Below are 23,581 nucleotides of genomic sequence, written 5' to 3'. Positions count from 1 at the left end.
TTTATTATTATTGACCCTAAACATATATTAGCCAGGAAATTAGAATATATATTGGCCAAGAGATTTTTTTTAAAAGGAAGAAAGAAGCCTATTTCAGGCTCTCTAATAAACAAGATGTCTTTTATACCCATTTTATACCATTTTTTAGCTGGTTTAATTTAAAAAACATGAAAATTAAATATAAACATCAATATTCTAATAACTAAGAAACAGAATAAACTAAGAAACAGAATGAAGCCTGACCCTTCTTTCTTCTTATGTCACTGTGCCTTTTAGCTTTACATAATGCCATGGCTTAAGGAATGAGCATTGGCTTTAATTGAATTTCCTGGGTTTTGTAATGTTGTAAAGTGGTATGAAACACTGAAAACTCTGAAAATGAACCACCTATTGCTTTTCTCAAAAAGGAAAAGGAGTACTTGTGGCACCTTAGAGACTAACAAATTTATTTGAGCATAAGCTTTCGTGAGCTACAGCTCACTTCATCGGATGCAGTGAGCTGTAGCTCATGAAAGCTTATGCTCAAATAAAATTGTTAGTCTCTAAGGTGCCACAAGTACTCCTTTTCTTTTTGTGAATACAGACTAACACGGCTGCTACTCTGAAACCTATTGCTTTTCTGTTTCAGTGCCAGAACAATGATTCCACCAGGGGAATGTCTATATGCTGGGAGGAAAAGGAGGAAACCCATTCAGAAACAGTTAAGTATCATATTCATTATGAGCTAATTATGCCTCCCTCTGCTTGGATATGCTACAAGGGAGATAAGCTGCAGGGGTCCCCTCCTTCCACAATGCACCCACACAGGAGATGCTTAATCTGTCTCCCCACAGTGGGAAGTACCGTTAGTGCTGACTGGCCCGAGAAAGACTGCTAGTGAAAAAACAGGTGAATCCCTGCGGGAAATCAATACAAAAGAGAGAATACACAGAACAAGGGCAGGTCAAAAAATTTCCATCCATTTTTTGTCCTCAAATGGAAAATGGGGGAGCTCCTGACCCTTCCCCTTGCCCATAAACCCTACATAGGCTGGCTGTGCGTGGGGGAATGCCTTTGCATGTTTTAAAGCTGTAACAAGAACTGCTCTCCATCACGTTCTCCCCAGTGCTAAGGAGGCATTATGCCTTTCAAAGGACTCAGTGTCTCCTGACACCAATGCCCTGGCAATGGCCTTCCTATCCTTCCCCTAACATGGCTCAGCCGTGTATGCGGCATAACTGAACCAAAAATATATTGAATATGAGTTTGAAAATTGAACATATTATGGGTTAATTTAACTAAATGAAACAATTAACTGGTGAGTGGCACTTTTTGAATAAAGAATAAATGTTTGAGATAATTATTTTATTAGATCATTTTCATAATAAGGAGACTTGAATCTACGTTTTGTGCAAGGAGTGCAGGAACAAAAGCACTGTGAAGTAACAGGATGGCTTGAAATGCAAGGAAGGAAAGGTCATTTTCATTCAAATATGAAATGGTTTCCAGATGCCCCAAACCACTCAGTGAAATAAAGGTTTTTATTATAATGATCCCTGCATCTTTTGTGTTGTACCATGTAATTGTAAAACAAACTATATTTTTGGTATTTTTCAGAGTTATAAATACAAACTGGCATTGATGGGCATGGTACTACAGTTAAGGATGACAAGATCATTACAATGAAGCTCCCTCTTTCCAGTTGCTCATAACATCTTAGATTCATAGATATTAAGGTCAGAAGGGACTATTATGATCATCTAGTCTGACCTCCGGCACAATGCAGGCCACAGAATCTCACCCACCCACTCCTATGATAAACCTCTCACCTATGTCTGAGCTATTGAAGTCCTCAAATCATGGTTTAAAGACTTCAAGGTGCAGAGAATCCTCCAGCAAGTGACCCATGCCCCATGCTACAGATGAAGGCGAAAAACTTCCAGGGCGTCTTCCAATCTGCCCTGGAGGAAAATTCCTTCCCGACCCCAAATACGGCGATCAGCTAAACCCTGAGCATGTGGGCAAGATTCACCAGCCAGATACCCAGGAAAGAATTCTCTGTAGTAACTCAGATCCCACTCCATCTAACATCCCATCACAGACCATTGGGCCTATTTACCTATTTAGGATTTCAGTCCAGACCGCCGTGCATGTGTTTTAGGCAGCCAGGGCAGCTGTAAGATGGATCCAGAAACTTGACTCTGGATAAAATATGGTGGAGTATACACCTTTGAATTATTAGCTGCCCTAGTGTAGGCAGCCCTCACTTTCCTGTGTGATGTTATTTATGATTTAATCAGGATCATTTTTCAGTCTATGGCAGTGTCCGTCTCTTCCTCAAAGCTTGTCTGTCTGTGGGCCTGGTCGCTGGTGTGTGGAGCCCTTCATGTGTTCTCTGCTATTCAGGAACATTCTCTGATCTGAAAGACCTTGAATGAAAATGCTGAACTGGCACTTCTGATGCCCAGAGCCTCTTTCAGGGTCTGCTTCTTTCATTTCTTTCACACAGACAGACCACATTGGCATTCCAGGACTCTGAGGCAGGAGAACAGGCAGTCCTTGTTCTGCCATGGGTTTTTCACATTCCCTTGGTCCTCTGTGTGAGGAATCAGGGTCTGCATTAGATCCAGGCTTCAGGCAACCTAACAAGCATGGCTGCCTGTAATAGGTTGTCTGATTGGCTGCAGCCCGATACTGGTTGGCAGAGTCAGCAGACCAGCTCGTAAGCCCAGTGGTAGCTAGTTGTTTAGTGGCTGCCCAAAGCATCTGTGCTTGACTGTGATAGCTCCGGCCTTGCCTCACTGCAGGTAACCCAGTTCTGACACTCAGCTGTGATTCCTGACCTCTGACCCTTGGCTCTGGCTTCAGACTGTGGTTCTGAATGTGGGCTCTAACTCCAGCAGTGATCCATGGCTCTAATTCCTTGCTACTGACTCCTGTTCTACCCACTAGATTGCTCCTGCCCTGACACTAGGCATGACTGTCCACGTCCCAGTCACATGACACTGCTCTCCGGGGTGGAAGAAGTCAGGGCTATGGGGCTAGAGGAGGCTCTGGTCATACAGTTTACTCCAACTGACTTGGCATGGGCCTACAACAGGAAGCTAAAAGTCCTTCCAAATAAATAAATTAACAAACAAACAAAGAGAGAGAGAGAGAGAGAGGAATGGGACCACACAACCTAGGATTATGGGGTCTTGGCAAGAGTTTTCCTTAGTTACTCAGCTGAGTTTTAAAATGCCCAGGCAAGGTTTATTTCTTCTTTTACTCATTTCCAAAGACCTGCTCAAATTGTAGGTAATCTAGGAGATTCGGAGCAGAACAATAACTTAGTTCCTGCTAGAAAGGCATGAGAAGGACCTAGGGGTGACAGTGGACGAGAAGCTGGATATGAGTCAACAGTGTGCCCTTGTTGCCAGGAAGGCCAATGGCATTTTGGGGTGTATAAGTAAGGGCATTGCCAGCAGATCGAGGGACGTGATTGTTCCCCTCTATTCGACATTGGTGAGGCCTCGTCTGGAGTACTATGTCCAGTTTTGGGCCCCACACTACAAGAAGGATGTGGAAAAATTGGAGAGAGTCCAGCAGAGGGCAACAAAAATGATTAGGGGACTGGAACACATGACTTATGAGGAGAGGTTGAGGGAACTGGGATTGTTTAGTCTACGGAAGAGAAGAATGAGGGGGGATTTGATAGCTGCTTTTAACTACCTGAAAGGTGGATCCAAAGAGGATGGCTCTAGACTATTCTCAGTGATAGCAGATGACAGGACAGGGAGTAATGGTCTCAAGTTGCAGTGGGGGAGATTTAGATTGGATATTAGGAAAAACTTTTTCACTAGGAGGGTGGTGAAACACTGGAATGGGTTACCTAGGGAGGTGGTGGAATCCCCTTCCTTGGAAGTTTTTAAGGTCAGGCTTGACAAAGCCCTGGCTGGGATGATTTAGTTGGGCATTGGTCCTGCTCTGGGCAGGGGGTTGGACTAGATGACCTCCAAAGGTCCCTTCCAACTCTGATATTCTATGATTCTATGATTCTATGACGGAGAAGGTACTCATATATCCTAATTTCTAAGACCTCTGGCAGTTGTTGGCCTACACTGGACCTCAGACAAGTTGGTTTCTTCCTTCCTTCTTGTGCCCAGGATCCCTGCTGGGGGTGAGGAGGGGAGTATGGAGTTCTCCTAGATGCATATCTGCACAACCCCATCAATACAGCTCACATGATGATATTAGTGGTAGCTGCTGCTTTCAGAGGGATGCTGCCGCTTTCAGATGAGGTGCTCGCTTCTGCCACAAAGTCATACACAGCTCAGGAGTTCAGGATTGCCAGGCCACAGAAGATACATTGTCACTGCCAAAAAAAGCTGTGTTCTTAATCTGGGTTACCTCCCTTGCATTAGCTAACTTGGGTTAAAACAGCAGTGAAGACATGGCATCTCAGCTTTTAACTCAGGTTATCAGATCAAGTTAAAGCCCATAGTGAGCCTGGGGTGGAATTTGACCTGCTAACTTGAGTTAAAAGCTGAGTTGCTTTGTCTTGACTGCTATTTTAACTTGAGCTAGCTAACAAAGGGGGAGGGATAGCTCAGTGGTTTGAGTATTGGCCTGTTAAACAGAAGAGTGCCACACATTGAATCACAAACACCACTTCATGCAGTACCAGGGTTTCTTTGTTTTTTGGAAGCCACCCATCCAAATATTGACCCAGCTTGCCTTTGCTTAGCTGGGGAAGAGTACAGGTCCAGCTAGTAGGAGCACACATTATGCATGTAATAATTACAAATATTCAATATTTTAAATGCCTATTTGAGTACCCTTTTTCTATAGCACATCCAGTTTACAGTCTGGAGACTGACTGAATAGTTCAGTGACAAAAAAACCCTAACAAATAAAACAGTATTAAAGTCCAAGGCTGCAAACCCTTCCACACTTATCTACATGTCTGAATAAAGTTAAACCCAGGGTTGTGAGTTCAATCCTTGAGGGGGCCATTTAGGGATCTGGGGCAAAAATTGAGTATTGGTCCTGCTTTGAGCAGGGGGTTGGACGAGATGACCTCAAGAGGTCCTTTCCAACCCTGATATTCTGTGATCCTATGAACAGGAGTTAGCTAGCTTTGGTTAAGAATACACCATTCATTTGCAGTGAAGACAGGCCCAACATGTTCCAGTCACCCACCCTAATTTCCTTTCGTCACCGGCATGCCCCTAAACCAGGAGTTGCAAGGGAATCAGTACAGAGCCATGTGCACTGGGAAAATTCCTCTAGCTACTATTCTGCACCACTTGCAGCCTCTGAATGCTGCTGAATTGGCAGAAAGGGGCTGTAGGAGAGGCTAGATCTGGCTTTCTGTGGGTTTTTTTAAGCTGGTGCTTGAAAAATTTACCTCTCCCATATTAGCCTGAGGAATAAGCCTATTAGTTAGGGCAAAAAGTATCTGTTCTACCACACCATACCAAAGCCACTCTCCCAGGTATTTAAAGGAATAAAGCAATTGTGTACTGCTTACAGTGCATTATATTTAACTGTAATGTTGTTAACCCTCTTTCCATGTAATATATTTTGAATATTATATAGCCTGTATCTCTTGCTTATTAGACTTTCTTTCCTCTCTGGCTTCACTTCATGGTTTCTTTTGTTTCATTTTTATAACAGAACATGATCTTGCCTGTGTTGTTTTCAGTATGTTTTTTTTTCTCTCTCTCCCTTCCACTTGTCCCCCCATCATATATTTAAATTAGGTATGGCAGTTGGGCTCCCAGCAACTTGCCAATGCCAGCCTCCATGCTAAAATGGTTTGAGGTAGAGCTGGTCAGAAAATGGGGAAGAGGAGGGTGGGAGTTTCAATGGAAAATGTCAGTGGAAACAGTTCTGTTTCATTTTTTGTCAATACTTTACATAGAACTTTTTGACATTTTGTTGAAAATGGAAGAAATTTTCAGTTGCAGAAAACCAAAAATGTATTTGGTTTGGGGGGGATTCAGTTTTCTGATGAAAGATGGAAACTATTCAAGGAAAACAGATGCTGTCTATGAAAATGTTTGTTTAGTGGAAACCCCAGTTTTCCATTTGAGGACAAAAAATGGATGTACATTTTTTGACCTGCCCTTGTTCTGTGTATTCTCTCTCTTGCATTGATTTCCCTCAGGGATTCACCTGTTTTTTCACTAGGGATTAGAACATCCCACTCTGCTAGGCTGGGTAGGAGTCTGGAATCTTTGAGAGGTTTCACAGCATCATTCTCTGGGAAGGCGAGAGCAGACAGATAGGGATAGGGGTTGCCCCTTACAGAATGAGTAGGATTTTTGGTCCCCCCACAAAAGAAACCAGGGGATCTATAGAAGCTGTCTGCATAGAAGCCCTGTTTCTCTGCTTTCTGTCAGCAGATGATCCTAGAACTACCTCTTAAATCGGGGTACCACAGAATGGAGAAATAACTAGGCTAATAGATTAATGTGGCCTCCTATTGCATTAAATTAGGCAGAAATTTATCATGGAGTTGGTTGGGGGGCAATCGGGAGCAGGTATAGACAACCCTCATGGAGAGGTTTGGAAGGGTCATGAGGTGCTGGAGGAACATGCTGAAGAACTGAACCATTTGGAGTCTGCTATGTTTCAGTCCCATTCTCCCACTGAGGTAATGGAGACCATCTGTCCCTACATTTGCGGGCCCCCAGCTCTTATATATCTGGTTCAGTTCTCCTCCAATATGTGCAAATCAGTCACAAACCCCAGCTGCTCTCCTGTTCCAGACAAACCCTGTTAAGGGTAGTCTACACTAAAGAAGTTTGCATTTACAGCACCAGTTCAAGCACCAGGAACCAGGTCTGGTCAAAAGTTTCCCATCAAAATAGTTTTTTAGTCAGAAAACTGGATTTTGAAATAAAGGAATTTTTGTTGCACAGTGCCTGCTTTCTGTGGGAAATTCTAACTTTTCATTGAAAAATAAAAAAATGTTCCGCCCCAAGCCCAAAAGCTTTTGGCCAAAATGCAAAAACTTTTATTTGGAAATGCCATTGTGATACTTCCTGGGAGTTGTTCAAGTGCCTCAGACCCCTGTTTTTCTCTATGGGCCTGGCATCTCAGCCTTGAACACTTGTAAAACACTTTGTGTCCCAACTCAAAAGTTCTTAACAATACCTCCTCCCACCCCACTGTCCTGCTGGTAATAGCTTATTTGCTATTTCCTGCACAAGCCCAACTTGATTATCATGCACATTGTGTAGAGAGTTGTCACTTTGGATGGGCTATTACCAGCAGGAGAGTGAATTTGTGTGGGGGGGGGCGGAGGGTGAGAAAACCTGGATTTGTGCTGGAAATGGCCCAACTTGATGATCACTTTAGATAAGCTATTACCAGCAGGACAGTGGGGTGGGAGGAGGTATTGTTACATATTCTCTGTGTGTATATAAAGTCTGCTGCAGTTTCCACGGTATGCATCCGATGAAGTGAGCTGTAGCTCACGAAAGCTCATGCTCAAATAAATTGGTTAGTCTCTAAGGTGCCACAAGTACTCCTTTTCTTTTTGCGGATACAGACTAACACGGCTGCTACTCTGAAATGGGTAGCATAGACACACTGAACCATTTGAAGAACAAATGGCTCCGTCACTTGCTTGCCACTTAACTCTGAAATAAGTGCAGACTTCCAATGCACCAGTTCCCAAAATTTGGAGTCCACAGAAAACTGGCTCATTACATGGTGCTGGCTCCTCTTTTTACCCCCCAGCATCTTCAGGTGTCCAGGATTTCTATTGCAAATAACAACCTGGAGGCTTTTTATAAGCAGCTAGAAAGAAGGAGGTGCCAGCACAGCTGCCTTTATTAGAAGCTGCTACTATATAAGAAGTAGAGAATAAAGAGGTAGGATACTGAATGGGAGATTTGGTGATCTCTGAGGCAATCTCACAATTGTGATGTGGTCCATGCAATGGAGGAGTTAGACAATCTCGTTCTAGTGCAGACCAACCCTTAAAATGTGTACCTTGTCATCCACTTGCTGCTCAAACCAGCACTTTGTCATCCACTTGCTGCTCAAAATATGGTACAGAATCTATACCATAGAATCCAGAACCTATCTATTTGCTGTCTTCTCTTTATGGGTAGCTAAGCTATATAGTTCATTACACTCAGGACCTAATCCCCACTTAGATAAAACTCCCATTCATTTGGATTCACTCCCTTGCTGCCTCACTACTTTAGGTTCTCAGCAAGAGGCCATGTGGGGCTCTCTCTTGCTTTCATTTTGTACCTTTTCACTGGACATCTAGAAATCGCTTGGCTTCTTCCCTCACCTTGTTTTACTTATCACACTCATCACAATCCAAACACAATCACTCAGTGCTTAATTTCTAATGGCAGAGGTGCTGGGGCCAGTGGTGGATTAGCCACTGGGCCGACAGCACCCGTGCCCAGGGGCCCCGGCCAACTGGGGGGCACCTGAAGGTTCCCAGAAAAAATCCACCACCGGGCAACGGAAGCCCGGAGCCCCGTCCGCCTGACATGCGGAGCAGGGGAAGTCCCCACACTCCGATCCCACTCTGCAGCAGCAATGCCAGGCGGGCAGAGTGAGGGAAACCGCCCCAACGGCCCCTGACCCCACTCACCAGCAGAAGCCGTGGGATGGGGGAAGGCCCCCCCAGTGGCCCCTACCCTGTCCCTATTCCTGTCTGAACCCGCAGAATGGGGGAAGCCCCTGAACTCAGGTCGCCCGACCCCACCCTGGCAGAAGCCATTGGGTGGGGGAAGCCCCAGCACCCGCCCCCCCAAACCTTGTCCCCAGCAGAAGCTGTGGGGCAGCATCGGAAGCCCCCAGTGCCCCAACCCCATCCCTGGCAGAAGCTGCGGGGCAACAGGGGAAGCCCCCACACCTGACCCCACTCTCTGGCAGAAGCACTGGATGGGGCAGGAGAAGCCCCAGCGCCCCAACCTGGTCCCCCACGGAAGCACAGGAGGTGGCAGGGGAAGCCCCAGCACCTGGACCCCTGCTGTGGCCCTGGGACGGAGGAGCTCTCACTCCCCGCTGCAGTCCAGGGCCATGGCCGCAGCGTGTGTGTGGTGGGCAGAAAGTAGCAAATGCGTTGCGGGGCTGCAGTGGGGGGCAAAATGGGGGGACCCGTGTAGAACTGGGGTGCCCCAAGGAAGGGGCAGAAAGGGGTGGAGCAGGGATAGGGCCGCTGGCAGAAGGGGTGGAACGGGGCAGCAACCGCAGGTGAAAGGGTTGGAGAGGGGCTCTCTCTGGCCCAGGGCCCCAGGAAACCTTAATCTGCCTCTGGCCTGGGGCTCAAGCAATTTTTTAACTCTCATAACTAATGTAGCAAGCCCAGAGGCACTGGGGTTATGAACTGCAAAGCCTACAGGTGCCAGGGCTCAGCCCTGGCAAGCCCTGGCACAAATTAAGCACTACAATCACCTCAGTCCACACCTCTTTGTCACTCCAGACTAATAGAGCAGCTAAGGTTATAGGATAAGATCACATAATTTCTATTTCCAATGTGCTATTCTTGACCATTTTTTACCGATTGAGCTCCAGTCAAATCAAGCACCCTTTTACTGGGACTCATTTCATTTCTTCCTCACTCCATTGCTGCCTTACTTCAGAGATCAAGATATGGTAAGTGTGTACATTGTGGTCTTTAGTCTGTGATATAGGAATATTAGATGTAACATTTTGTAATTTTTTCACTGTTTCTCATTCCTTGGTATCATGGTGAGTATGACTGGGATACAGAGCTAGCTCATAAGTTAATATAGCCCGGTGTGTCCATCAGCTGCTGAAAAAATATCTAACTCTGGGACAGGAGACAGAATGTTCCTCCCTCTTCATTAATTAACTAATTTGTTTGATGTTGTCCCTTCCTCTTTAAATGTAGATATTTACTAAGCTCCAGTCACAGCTGTACTATTGCAGGTGCTTGAAAGCAACTCCATTACCTGTTGAGGTTGCATTTATTTTTACCATTTCCTTTGTAACACCCGCCCCCCCCCCCACAAAAACTGTGTGAAAAGAACATTATTGAGGATACAAAATCAACCATTCAAAAAATTAGGGAATGCCAGATTTACAGCTGCCCATGCAACCTTAATTCAGCCCCTCTGTGTGTGTGCATTATAATAGTCTTTAATTACTTGATCCCATACTGTTTTTTTCCACAGAACCTCTGACTTTTTCACTCTATAAGATGGATTTACAAGGGGGCAGAATTAAGAACTCTTGACTATGGAATCTAAATAATCTTCTTTTAACAGTTGTTCAATGTGCAATTATTTATTCTTTCGAGAAAAGTAGTATTTTCATTGGGGTGGTTTTGACAGGGCAGTTTTTTTATATATTTGGGTTTTAATTTTTGTTTGAACATTTTAATTATTGTAAAGTGCCTTGTGTAAAAAGCATATTGTGGGCCCTGCTAGAGAGCCTATGTGCTTCTGCAGCAGTGTATGAGGGCTGTAAAAGGCTAGAGGAGAATTCCTCCAAGGGAGGCACTGTGTACTGCTGCAAGATGCCCTGCAGTGTTCTCTGGCCAGCTATGAGCCCTGACATAGGCGCAGGTGGTCCTTCCATTCTGGCATGCTTTATTAAATATTACACAGATTAAAATGTCCATAAGACTATCTTATGGGTATTGAAATGTCAAAAGAAAGGAGAAATTATTTTCTGAGGAGATAAGCCTGATTGTAATCCCTGCCACCGCTGACGCAGATTGCAAAGGTGCGAGTGAATGTCATTTGTAGGTACCTGAAGTGTTCTTGCTCTTGGCAACAGAATGACTCCTCATGTTACTCCCTGGCCCTCCTGTGCTTGCCAGTATGGAGAGATCCTTTTCTTAACCATCCTCTGTCCCATCAGGATCCCTAGATGTTCTAGTACTTCCATGCTTTGAAATGCTCCTGGGTATACCCACTAGATGAAGCAGAGTTTCCCTCTGAATCTCTCCTAACCCTCTCCCCCACCCTGCTGTGCACTACATAGATAAAAAAGTATTTTCTGACATGCCCTGGAAAGTGGGGATAGCACAGCATTATCCCACCACTCCTGAGACAGGGTCTTGGGTGGAAGACCTTGCCTCTTCACCTGTGCCCCATTCTTGGGAGAGTGTTGGGGAGGCCACCTTTTCACCTATTAATCCAGGTCATACCCATTGAATAGAAATGAGGAAAAAAATGCTTTAGAGCAAGGGGTAAAGAGGACCCAATCTTGCTCAGGGTCAGCAACACATAAACAAGATGTGGGCATCACCAATGCTTTTCCCCTTCCCACTGCCAAACCCTACCCCTACAAACCCCAGCTGCCCTCTGTCTGATAGACTGCTGAAACATACCATTGACAAACCACTCGATCCTGGGAAGGCATTTTACAATTGGTGGGATCATAGCTTGTCACTGGAGATAGTTCAGGTTTAAAAACAAACAAGAAACAGATAGTGGCCGAAATTCTGTACTCTCATGTGGAAGTTCAATGGAATCTGCCTGTATATGTCCAAGAGCAGATTTTGGTCCACTTACTCTAAATAAATAAATGTGTAAAAATTGCAGCACTTTGTTTAGTTACTGAGGCTGCCTTACACATTGTCAGAATTGATATATGTAGCACAATGTGTGTTTATTGTGTTTAAGTTACATTCGTAACTTACACATCACCTCTAAATTTGGCCCTGTGATAATTTAAGTTGGCATAACGTACACAGTGAGGGGACTGGACTCACTCCAGACTTCTTGGGTTTGCTTAGACTTGCCTCTGAATTTGGTCCTCAACCCCTCTCCCCCCACATTCCCCTTCTTGATACAGGCCGTCTGGCCTTTCAATCTGGCAAGGCAGGGTGTGCAGAGGTTGTATTATCTTCTAATGATATTAATTGTAATACATTTGAAGAGTTATGTTTGTAGCAAAGTGGGTTGTGCATGTTTCCAGCCCTTATGTGCAGGGTATGTGTGTGTACTTGGGGTCTGAATCCCAAATAAGGAAAGCATTAAGGTGTAAGAAATCTTTAGTTTTTGTTAGGAAAATGAATATGAGTGCATCAGGAAATGTCAAGAATGGTATCAGAATCTTAACTGAGAATTAAATTACTTTTTATGTGCTTTGTAATTGCAGAGATAATTGATCAATTCTGTGTTTTATGCTGTAGGAGTACATATTACAATCCCTTTGTCACCTGAGATCATTAGGGAAGGAAGTCTTACATTTTTATTTGTTGCTTCATTCCCCACTGATGACTGAATAATTGTATTGAACTAAAAACCTTTCTTCTCTATTACAGTAAACATGCTTTGTATAATGAGGAAGGCAAATGAAGAATGGCTAAATTTTAAATAATTTTATGGATTCATTCACCTAAAAGATAATCTACAAGTTTCTGTGAATAGCAAATAGTGTATCAATGTCCCTGTATGCAGGTGTAATGAATGATTAACAATACTTTTTCCCACCACAGAAGGCCTGCCATTGGGAATGAAAAGTCTAATCCTTCTAAGAGACATAGGGACCGTCTGAATGCTGAATTAGATCATCTGGCCAGCCTCCTGCCTTTTCCACCGGACATAATATCCAAGTTGGACAAACTTTCTGTCTTGCGCCTTAGTGTCAGCTATCTCCGGGTCAAAAGCTTCTTTCAAGGTAAGTCTCTTAAATATATCAAACACTTCAGTGAGGTTAAAGGGATACTGTTAACTTAAACATATTTTTCCACTTGTTTGCTTTGTGCATAGGACACCACTTTGAGTATAATCAGTTTCCTCTGTTATAGGTTTTTCAAACAATGATGGGATAAAAACGTATTTTTAGAAAATAGGAAAATTGTAAAACCACAAAAAATTTCAGGGAGACTCAGGGGCACATGCAATACCAGAAACTACTTTCAACTCATTTTTTGAAACTGACTAGATGTCAAGGTGATAGTATCCTTTTAAGTACGTTGTACAAGTTAAGCAACAGCTGTATGGTGACTTTATCTGCATTTAATGTATGCCTAACAGGAAATAGACCTGGATGAGGGGCCAAAGGGATCACTTTCTTTCAGGAGAAGTGAAATGTGAAATCTCAAGTGTTGACTAAAGCCATAATGGGCTGCACTTTGTTTTTGCTGTTGTCTGGCACACTGTATAATCAAAACCAAATGTGTACGTGTGGATGTCTGTAATAAGAATTCTTCCAAATTTGCAGACAGTTCTAGTTTCTTCTGTTAATGAAGTGTATGGGTATTTCACCATCAGAAAATATTACATACAGAAGTTGGAATATAACAACGTTGGCCTGCCAAGAAATGTTACTCTTAAAACCCAAGGAAATAAAGCATGTGCCTCTGTTGCCTGCTATTCATCAAATTCTCTTCTACTGCTTATAGTAAGTCAATAATGCAGAAACTAAAAAGTGAACATCAGTGAGTACTGAGATAATCACTTTTAACTGAATCCTTGAGTTCCCCCACTACATGCCAATAGACAATTGCTTCTCTTTCATCCTCATTTCTTTCTATTCCTAGCTGTTTTTAATTTTATGTCCTGGCAGACCTCTCTCTGGGAATCTAAGGTGCCTGAGAAATACCAAGTTAATACGTCTTCTATTGAAATCATGGCTGATTGTGTCAGGCAATTTATGGTCATGAAAGATATAATGGCCCAGATCATCACTCCTAGAGTGTGCACATGAATCCCCCCACTCCAACCCTGACATGTGAAAGGCAAGTCTTCGGCATCTTCTCTTAGCTGAGTCTCCTCTGTGGGATCATGGGGACATGGTGGAGACTGGGTGGGCCAGGAGAAGAAGCAGGTGGACCAGTTGTAAGGATAAGTGGATGCACACCTTTACTCCCTCCCTCCCTGCTGAGAAACCTCAGAAGATATTATGGCACCAGGACATCTTACGTTTTCCACAGGGCTGCCTCCTCCATAGGTGTTCCAGAGCAGGGAGGTAGAGGTTCCAGAGCCAATCCAGCCATACAGGACCTCTGAATGGCTCTGCCAGGTTTGAGGTCAAGGCAAACACCACTCCTTCAATGGTATGATTTGGAGAGATCTCTGAGAGGGAATCCTTGTGCAGATTTGCTCTCCACCACCCCTTCTGGCAGGTTTTCAGCACAAGGGGATGATCTGGGCCATTATTTTGTCCCTGGTGGCTGGAAAACCAGGAGAGATCATTTAGATAAAAGCAGTTTTGGAAATCAGGAAGGGAAATAGCACTCCTTAACAGGGTTTTAATTGCTTTGTGTCTGCTTGTTGCCAGATCTGCAAAATCAGGATTTCCCAGACCTGGGAGTTAATATCCATAGCATACTATTATTCACCAGAGATCTCCTTTGGGATGCTATATTAAACCTTAAGTATTCTATGCATAAGCAGATGTTGACAAAGCTCTTTTGGGAAGCTTTTGCTGGTATAAAGGGAAATTTATTAAATTCAATAGAGAGACCACTTTTGCAGGTATTTGTCTTCAACTGCAAATGCCAATTACCTAAGAAAACATAGGCACATATCGAGTGAAGGAGAGAGAAGCAGTCTTTCAGGCAACCGGGACCCTAACCAATTAAGACTTCATGGATTAGCACTAACACCTTGAATTCCATCTCCAAACCTGTAGGAATCCAGTGCAGATCTCAAGACTCTGGTCTAATGTGTTCCATGCATGAAACTCTGCTTAATAATTGGGCTGTAACATCAGTTTCTGGTTTCAGAGCGGCAGCCGTGTTAGTCTGTATCCGCAAAAAAAACAGGAGTACTTGTCGCACTTCAGAAACTAACAAATTGCATCCAATGAAGTGAGCTGTAGCTCATGAAAGCTTGTGCTCTAATAAATTTGTTAGTCTCTAAGGTGCCACAAGTACTCCTGTTCTTTTATCAGTTTCTGGGTGATCTCAACTTAGCATCCCATGCAGAATGCATTACAGCAGACTAGTCATGAGGTGACAAAGGTTCAGATAACTGTGGTGAGGTCCACATTGGAGAGACGATCACACCCATCTCACCTTACACAGGTGAAGGAAAGTGCCCTTGGCCACGGTGACAATGGGGTATCCAGGATCTAATAAAATTTGTAGGACGTGCACATTTATTATAAATGGTGGCTGAACTCCCTCCATGTAGGGCACTGATATAATCTGTCCCAATTGCACCAGATGCTTACCTCAACCTACCAATATTATCATGGTATTATCCAAATTAAGTTGCCGTTCCTCTTCCCTGCCCCAAGGTCAATATAGACACTATGCTATTTGTTCGTTTTTTTGTTTTTTTGTTTTTCCCTCTAGTTGGGTTAGACATGATAGACCTGGGTGTCACCTGCAAATTGTATACATATCAGCCCATGGGGCAGAGAAAAAAATTGCCCACAAATATTCTTTAGATTCCTTCAGAAAGATCAGAATGGACCCATTCCAGCAGCTCCACTGACCCCTTTTAGGGACTGAAGGTGGGTTGACAAAACTTCATGATGAACTGTACCAAAGGCTGGTGACAGATCTAAAGGAATCAGGAATGTCACTTTCTTTGCCCACTGCTAGAACAGCTAATCCTAATGGAGCAGGGACTGCCTTTTTATTAGATATTTGTACCGCACCTGGCAGAATAGGCTATAATCCTGATGAGGGCCTCAAGGCAAAATCACAATACAAACAATAATAATAATTTTCTATTCCATACCCTAGCCTATAACCTGATTGGCTGGGGTCAAGGAAATTTGAGGACTAAAACTGCCAGAGTTGTCTTGCCACTGCCTTTACAATGACTTTCCCCAAAAATGAGACTATACTTAGCCAGACTGGCAGTTTGAAGAGCTGTTTGGTTTTTCTACTCACTGGACTCACGATAGCTGAGAACTACTAACACTCTGTCCTCCTTCCCCCATGTGGAAAATACTTACTGGACCCAATACTTCTCTTGGTGACCTTCAGCAGCCAGGAAGGACAAGGATCCATCTCACAGGTTGGAGGTTGAAGCTGCTACAGCACCTGCATAATCTTAGTGGACAGTTCTGATGGAAAATCAAGCAGAACACTCTCATTGATTTTCCCACTGAGACACTGCTCTGTTTTATGGCAGTAGACAGCTCAGTCCAAATTGGAGTGGTTTTCTCTGCAAAATAATGTAACCCTTCTGCCAGGTGGAGCCGGTAGCAATCAGGGCCAGGTTCAATATCTAGGGGTTTCTTTTCAACAATACAACACAGAACTAGCTTGAGCCCCCACCCAGTAAAATTACACACCATCCTTGGGCACCTCTGAGAGGCACTACTTCCCCACTCGTAAGCACAGAGTCTGTGTGTAGAAAAGAAACTTTTAATGAAAGGAGAGAAATCACCTGACATTAATTAAGGAAAATGCTGCAAGCAGGATTCATAAATATAAAACTGTGAGCAGGACACCCACCACAGAGTGCGTGGGGCGGAGTCTTCTGCCTCATGTTCTTGAGTTCTACAACCAAAAGTTCCTTTACTGTGCCCCCCTCTGCTTCCTCACCATGCCCCACTCTCAGTGGTTGTCCTTGGTTAGTGAGGACCCAGGTTTCAGAAGTGTATCTGTGGGAGTTCACCTTCCACCTGGGGAATAAGACACCTGGCTCACTCCACCATCTGAGCACTTGTTTTGGGTGGCCGCCTTGCTGGCCGCTGCTCCTCACTGCCTGGCCACCCTGCCGGCCGCTGTTCCTTGCTGCCTCCAACCAGCTGACTATTTGCCACTTTCACCAGTTGCACACGCTGGCCACCTGTCAGTCACCTGCTGCCACCTGTGTCTCGTCTGTGATCTCTGCAGGTCAGTCTCTTAGTGATTTTTAGCTCTCAGCAGGCTGGGCAGAAACACTGCCACACCACAAGTGATTTCAGCTCTCAGTGAGTACTTAACATAACAAAAAGGTTCCTAATGAAGCCTATTTAGCTCTTTCTTTGAACAGTGGGGAGTAACAGGCTAAACCAGGCCGGGAACCCTTAGGGAGAGTCCACACCTCCTGGCTGGGACACCTGTCCCCGCCCCTCTTACTTTCACAGGGGTCTGGCATTTGAGCCCCTGGCTTAACGAGGTCCTTTCATCTGAGGATGACCCCCTCATTTGAGACAGGCTAAGTACAATTCTGCTGCTTTTTATTTATACAGTAAAGACAACAACATTGATAACAGCATTTCACTACCCCTGTATACAGTACTAAAATGATTTGTAACCCAACACCAGCAAAATTTGATCACTTTAAGGAACACCACTCTATCTGCTGGGTATCTAAGCCCAGTAGGTATGTTCATGTAAATACAGTTTTCTCCTGAAGTCTCTCCCACTCCCAGCTAGCTGTCAGGGGAGAGTTCATTCAGACCCTGCTTACAATAATATGCAAATTCATCATGCAGAGAAAAACTTGACTCTAGCTGAGTGGAGGCAGCTTGGATTCATGAAGCTTTCCACTACTCAGAATAGTTCTGCCTGTGCAAGACCTTGCAGGTGCTGTGGTGGAGGGTGAAGAAACCACTTTGCCTCTTGAGGAGTCATGGCATCTCTATGTTGCAGTTGGTCAAACTTGGCACAAAACTGATGCCACCAGGCTCTTGTTATCTCCATTCTCATTTAATCTGTGAACCATGGTGACCTGTACAGGCAAAGCTGATGGAGAGAGCATCTAGAGGCCACTATGTAGCTAGTGAATGACAAATGATGACTATACAGCCCTGTCAACCTACTGATAAAGGCGTCAGTTGGATGAACATTTGCCCTCAAGACTGCCTGGTAGGTCCATTGGTTTCATCAGTCTCAGAGGAATGGCTGTCAAAACATGCCCTTTGCTCCATAAGGCTAGGAATCCTACATCCTGAAAGTCAAGAAGACAGTGGTCAGTCCATGACAGCCCTATTTCTCCAACCTGCTCTCAGCTCAAACACCAGATCCCAGTATTGCATGAAGTGAAAGCACAGAAACACATGTGGCTGTAGGAGGGAAGTGAGTGAGGGGTGGAGTGAGCAGCAGCTCCTGTTGGGGCTGTCCACAGGATGAAAGGTTTTCCCAAATCTGTACCTCTCGACTGAGAACAGTGGGGCACTGGGGGACCCTTCCAGCCTCTGCTTCCACCATCAGCTCCCAGCCTGCTCCAGCTTGGAGGCCGCCTGTCAATTCTAATTGTTTGGCTCTGTCCCACTCCACATATCAGCACAGAGCTCCCTGGAGCCCCTGCATTCATTCAGGAAGGTGGCGGAAGGGCTGGAAAAGAAGAAATACAATCTGTAATTGAAACATGAAAGAGACAGTTATAAAAACAAACTCCAGAACTCTCTAGATTTAAAAAAATTAACCATTCTTTAAAGGTGAACTGCAAAGAGAAACACAGGTACTTTTTTCCACCCATTCTCATCCCTTTATTATATGCGATGAAGACCGAATAATTGTTTTCCTAAAAGAAAATGATGTTTGTTTATTTTATTTATTTTTAATAAATAAGAAATGTGAGGCTGTGGAGAAGCTGTGCCAAACTTTAGGGACATGGAATCTGACATCATGTTCCAGATTGAAACCAGAGGTGTAGCTGCTGCTGTTATTCCAAAGAGCAATATTCTCCTCCTCCTCCTTCTCCTTCAGTTATTTGGTAGCTGGTCACCCATCACCCCCTTCTGTTTCCAGAGTGCCTCTTTCTCTTTCTGAACCCACACTGGAGAACTTCTGTCCCCTTTCTACCTGGCTACTGACTTTACCTTCCTACCACTTGAACCCCAATGGACTCTTCTGCTGCCTCAACCACCCTTCTGCCTGAAACCATAATGGGGAACTGTGAACACCACCTCTGTGTGGCAGCTCTTTCTCCCCAGGCTGGTGGGTGGATAAAAGCAAAGGTGGTCTCCATTACATGCCTCTAAAACAGGGGTCTCAAACACACAGCCCGCAAGCCGCATGCGGCCCATGGAGTTATTTCCTGCAGCCCACCATAGGCGCCCAGTCCCCGCCTCTGCCCGTCACCCTCCCTTCTCACTCCCCACCGAATGTGCCACGTCCCCGCTTCTCCGCCTACCTCCCAGTGCTTCCTGCCTCCAAACAGCTGTTTGGCAGTGCATAGAACTTTCCAGGAGGGAGCGGGGAGAAGGGGGATGCGGCGTGCTCAGGGGAGGAGGTGGAGAAGAGGCGGGGCCGGGGCGGGGACTTTGGGGAAGGGGTTGGAATGGGGGCGAGGAAGGGGTGGGAAGAGGTGTGGCGGGGCATGTACTGAAGTGTCGCTAGATATCTCTTGTGGCTATGGTAACACCCCTCTTTTCATTAGGTGCCAGCAATGTGCTTGGTAAGACCTCAAACAGCTTACAGTCTAGCAGAGATACACAGGAGACAGGATGCACAGGAAGACCCAGAGGGGGGATTCACTTGGAGCAGTCTGGGAGAGGGGGTTGTTTATTTGGGCATCTGTGGCATGATTTGAATCATACCTGTCATTCCCCTTGGCTTCAGGGCTTTGTTGCAATGCACATGTTATCAGAGCCTGTTCTGAAAGGTGCTAAGCACCCTGAGATCCTACTAGTCTCAGTCGGAGGAGAAGGCACCTCAGCTCCATGCAAAGGAATTTCTAACAGAGAGATGACCTAAGGTGGGGGATTCAAAACCTGCGTCCCAGCCCCTTGCTGTTCTGGGCTGTGATCTGGGCCTGAAAGGTGCTGGCAGCTGCCTTCTGTGAGGTTCAGCGCATGCTCACCGCCAGTGGCTCTAAGCCCATCATTCCCATCAGTCCCCATCAGACCGCATGACAGCTCCCTCTGCTTCTGCAAGGGTAATGGCAACGTTTGGAAGTACGTATATATGTGAATAGTTTTTCTCTTCCATGAAGATTAACAAATCTGTGTTAAGGTCAAGGCTCACTGATGAACATTTGCAAGCAACACTGAGATTGGTTTCGTCTCAGGATATCAAACCTAATATTGATGCTCTGGTTGATGCAAAATGCTGCCAGCTAAGTGGCCAAAAATGAAATGACTGTCAAAATTAGCACTAACTTTTTGCGTTACAGTTTTTAAAAAGTTAATACATTGACTTTTAATAGCATACTATATTACTCTTCCTTTTTTTTGTTTTTGACTATACTTTTGTATCGTTGTACGAAAAGGTTTCAGTGATGCGGCCCTCAGGCCAATGTACTAGTCCTCATGTGGCCCTCTTGGTGTTTTGGGTTTGAGATCCCTGCTCTAAAATGTTCCTTGTCTCAAGGGACATCTCACATTCAAGGAACATCCAAAATTACCTGCATTCCACATACATTCGGTGTCCCCTCACATTTATTATTAAAACTCATTTACACCAGAAATAAAGTATGATGAAATTGTGGTAACAGAAATAGTTGTTTATCCAAAAGGAAGAAATTGCCATCACTTTAAACTACGTGCACAAATAGCATTTGTGCCCCTCATATGAGGTCTAGGGTATGTATACACTACGAAATTAGGTCGAATTTATAGAAATCGGTTTTTTAGAAATCGTTTTTATATATTCGAGTGTGTGTGTCCCCACGGAAAATGGTCTAAGTGCATTAAGTGCATTAACTCGGTGGAGTGCTTCCACAGTACTGAGGCAAGCGTCGACTTCTGGAGTGTTGCACTGAGGGTAGCTATCCCACAGTTCCCGCAGTCTCCGGAAATGAGATTCAAAAGTTCGCGGTTCTTTTCCTGTCTACCTGGCCAGTGCATCTGAGTTGAGAGTGCTGTCCAGAGCGGTCACAATGGAGCACTCTGGGATAGCTCCTGGAGGCCAATACCGTCGAATTGTGTCCACAGTATCCCAAATTCGACCCGGCAAGGTCGATTTCAGCGATAATCCACTTGTCAGGGGTGGAGTAAGGAAATCAATTTTAAGAGCCCTTTAAGTCGAAAAAAAGGGCTTCATTGTGTGGACGGGTGCAGGTTTACATCGATTTAACGCTGCTAAATTTGACCTAAAGTCCTAGTGTAGACCAGGGCTTTGTGACCTATATTTGAGTCTGGCCAGTAAAGAGGTATGCTCAATGACCTGCTTGGGAGGAGGCAGAGAGACTCAGAAGACTGGAGTGGAGGAAGGGGTGACCAGTTGCAGTGTGGTTGATGAAGGCCTGAGATATTGATCTTTGGGTGAGAGCAATAGCTGCAGCTCAGGTCTAGCATTGTATTAGGTTCCAGTCCTTCATAGTTTGTTGATTTCTGTGGAAATAAGTCAGAATTTGATTTTTTAAGTAAAAAGTTAGTTACAAAACCCCACCTCCCACCCCCAAATAAACAAAACAATAGCAAACATTCACAACATTTAGGCCCTCACTTGACATAATAAAGGAACCCAAAAGGGCAGAAACATAATACTTGTTCTATTTTGTAGTTCTTTAAAGTAAAGGCTGATACTAAATTGGGAGGTATTTCAAACACCATTGAGGACACAAGTAATGAAAATGGACTGAGACACAATGCAGAAGGACACAATGATGCTAGAAATATAGCCTAATAAAAATGAACCTGGAAAATCAACCTAGAAGTGCAAGCTAATCCATGTGGGAAAACTTAATCCTAAACAATGATGTTCAGTTGGGGGGAAGAACCTGGAAAGTAGGAATGAACAAAAAAGCCAAATGTGTTTTTTGGCCTGTATACATAGAGGGCTCATGTCACAGAACAGGAAGGTGATAGTCCCTCTCGCTGTAAAATCAGTGTGACTACATCTGGAATATGGCATTCAGTTATGAACACCTCTGTATTGGAAATATGTTAGTACATCTGGACGGAATTGGAGTAAATGCACATAAATGACTATAGGACAGGTGGGAGGAAGAAAGAGTACAGTAATTAAATGTGTATAGCTTGGATACAACAATCATGTGCTTGTATTTAAAGGAAGGATGTATTGTAAAGAAGAGGAGGGATTGTTTAGGATACTTCATGGGCACAATTGAGGAGATATGGGATGAAGGTGAACAAAATAAAATTTAGGTTGAATATCAGCTGAATATCCCATTGTGAGTTCTGTTAGACTGAGCAATATTCTTACAATTGCAGTAGGGTAGACCTGCAATGTTAAAACTAGACTGGGGAAAGCACTGTAATGTACTACCTGCACATACCCTGTCTTCTGGATTTGAGCTGCCTTTTAGTTTAAAAAGAAGTGATTTGTACATTGAAAATTATATACCACAGCCAGAGTCCCCCAAAATACACTTTTTGTCAGTAATATCATAACAATTTATATATGGCACTGAAGGCTCAAGCATAATAATTTGCTAGCCTCTTCATGACATACCTTCAACAGCCACAGAAGCTGGTACTCAGACACGTTTAGTCACCACTAGGTGTCCTTTCAGTAACTGCGCCTAACATAGCACGAGTCCATGGGTAGCACAAGTGTTCTGTTTATAAAGTTCAGTAGCCAATTAGAGTACATGGAGCAAGTTCACCATATTGATTTCAAGAAAGAAAATAATTTCACAGATAATTAGAAATTAAGAGATTGAAAATACTCATCTAGTCCTTCACCAATAACTACGCTAAGTTTGTTACCTACAGCATATGAAGGTAAATAACTTGTAGTAACTAACACTTCTACTTTACATTAAATTATACAAGCAAAAGATGTAGTTGCTGTTCCAAACTGTAGATATCACTGTCATGACAGATTTTCCTAGTATTCAATTTAACTTTTTCTTTGTTGAACTCCGCCACACCATTCCTGTTTATATTTCGTTGGACTACAAAATAATTTGTCCATATTCATGGTGTTTACATGCTTCAAATATCTGTAAACAGTTGTCAACTTTCCTATTAATAGTTTCCCCCCCAAGCTATACAGAGTTATTAATTTCACTAATTCCTCATAAACGTTCCTATGTGGTTTGCAGCCATATCACTGCAATTTCACCAGCTCTCTCACAAAAAGCAACATTAGGCTGTCTCAGTGCTAGGCTGGAAGACACCAGGTTCTACAGGAAGTTGTTCTGGTGATTCAGCACCTTACCCCTCACTTCTGGATCAGTATCGAACCATTTTTCATGGATCGTTTTTCTTTTACAATATTGAAGGAACAGGGATACCTTTTAATACTTCGGTCCTTTTTGCAGATGTACTGCATTTCAACTAGTACTGTGTTGCCTCCCTATCTAATATTCTGAATATTAAAATGATCTACATAATAATGAATGGTTACATATTTAAAAGCCATCCTTGCCATATTACTTTGACCAATCACATTTATCCACTCGCCAGATTTAGTCCTGCATTTACCTGGAAGGCTGAAAATTTGGTACACCAGCATGTGAATACATATAGAACATAGAGGATGGTGAATTAGCTATGGGAATAAATGCATTAAAATTATTTGCAAAATTTGAATTGGGTCATTGTCCAAGCTTTCCCAAAGTTTGTAGTTGTTTAGAGTGAGGATTATTTGTTTGAAACATTATAGCTAAAGGCTCATCACAATGGACTTCAGAGCTGAATGTCTCCAGAGTCTGGGAATATTTGTATGTGGGCACAGCATCAATTAATTACTTCAGTGTAGTGGTGCTGTGATGAATTTGGAGTTGCCTGTAATAATTTCTGTACGCTGTATCTTGATCTGGTTATTGTGATGTTTACTGTATGCATATATTGAGTTAATATATGGGGATGGTAGGATTGTCAGGAAATACATCCAGAAAGTGGGAGAAAGATCCAA

The 23,581-nt window shown here is 43.8% G+C and overlaps 1 protein-coding gene across 1 annotated transcript in view; it reads left to right on the top strand.

Annotated features, from left to right (window-relative positions):
* Positions 1 to 635: 635 nt before the first annotated feature.
* The window catches only part of AHRR (aryl hydrocarbon receptor repressor), a gene marked incomplete at its 3' end in the record, with an annotated part of 128,975 nt that continues 106,029 nt past the window's right edge, over positions 636 to 23,581 (top strand). The window contains exons 1-2 of the mRNA XM_084621703.1: positions 636 to 700; positions 12,413 to 12,594. Of these exons, the coding sequence (XP_084477829.1) occupies positions 639 to 700; positions 12,413 to 12,594 (244 nt within the window). The 5' untranslated portion in view covers positions 636 to 638. The remainder of the gene's footprint in view (positions 701 to 12,412; positions 12,595 to 23,581) is intronic.

Source organism: Lepidochelys olivacea (genome assembly GCF_965140295.1).
Source record: "Lepidochelys olivacea isolate rLepOli2 genome assembly, chromosome: 2".
Classification (NCBI taxonomy): domain Eukaryota; kingdom Metazoa; phylum Chordata; order Testudines; family Cheloniidae; genus Lepidochelys; species Lepidochelys olivacea.
Note: the sequence above shows the minus strand (reverse complement) of the source record. Positions and strands in the feature narration are given on the sequence as shown.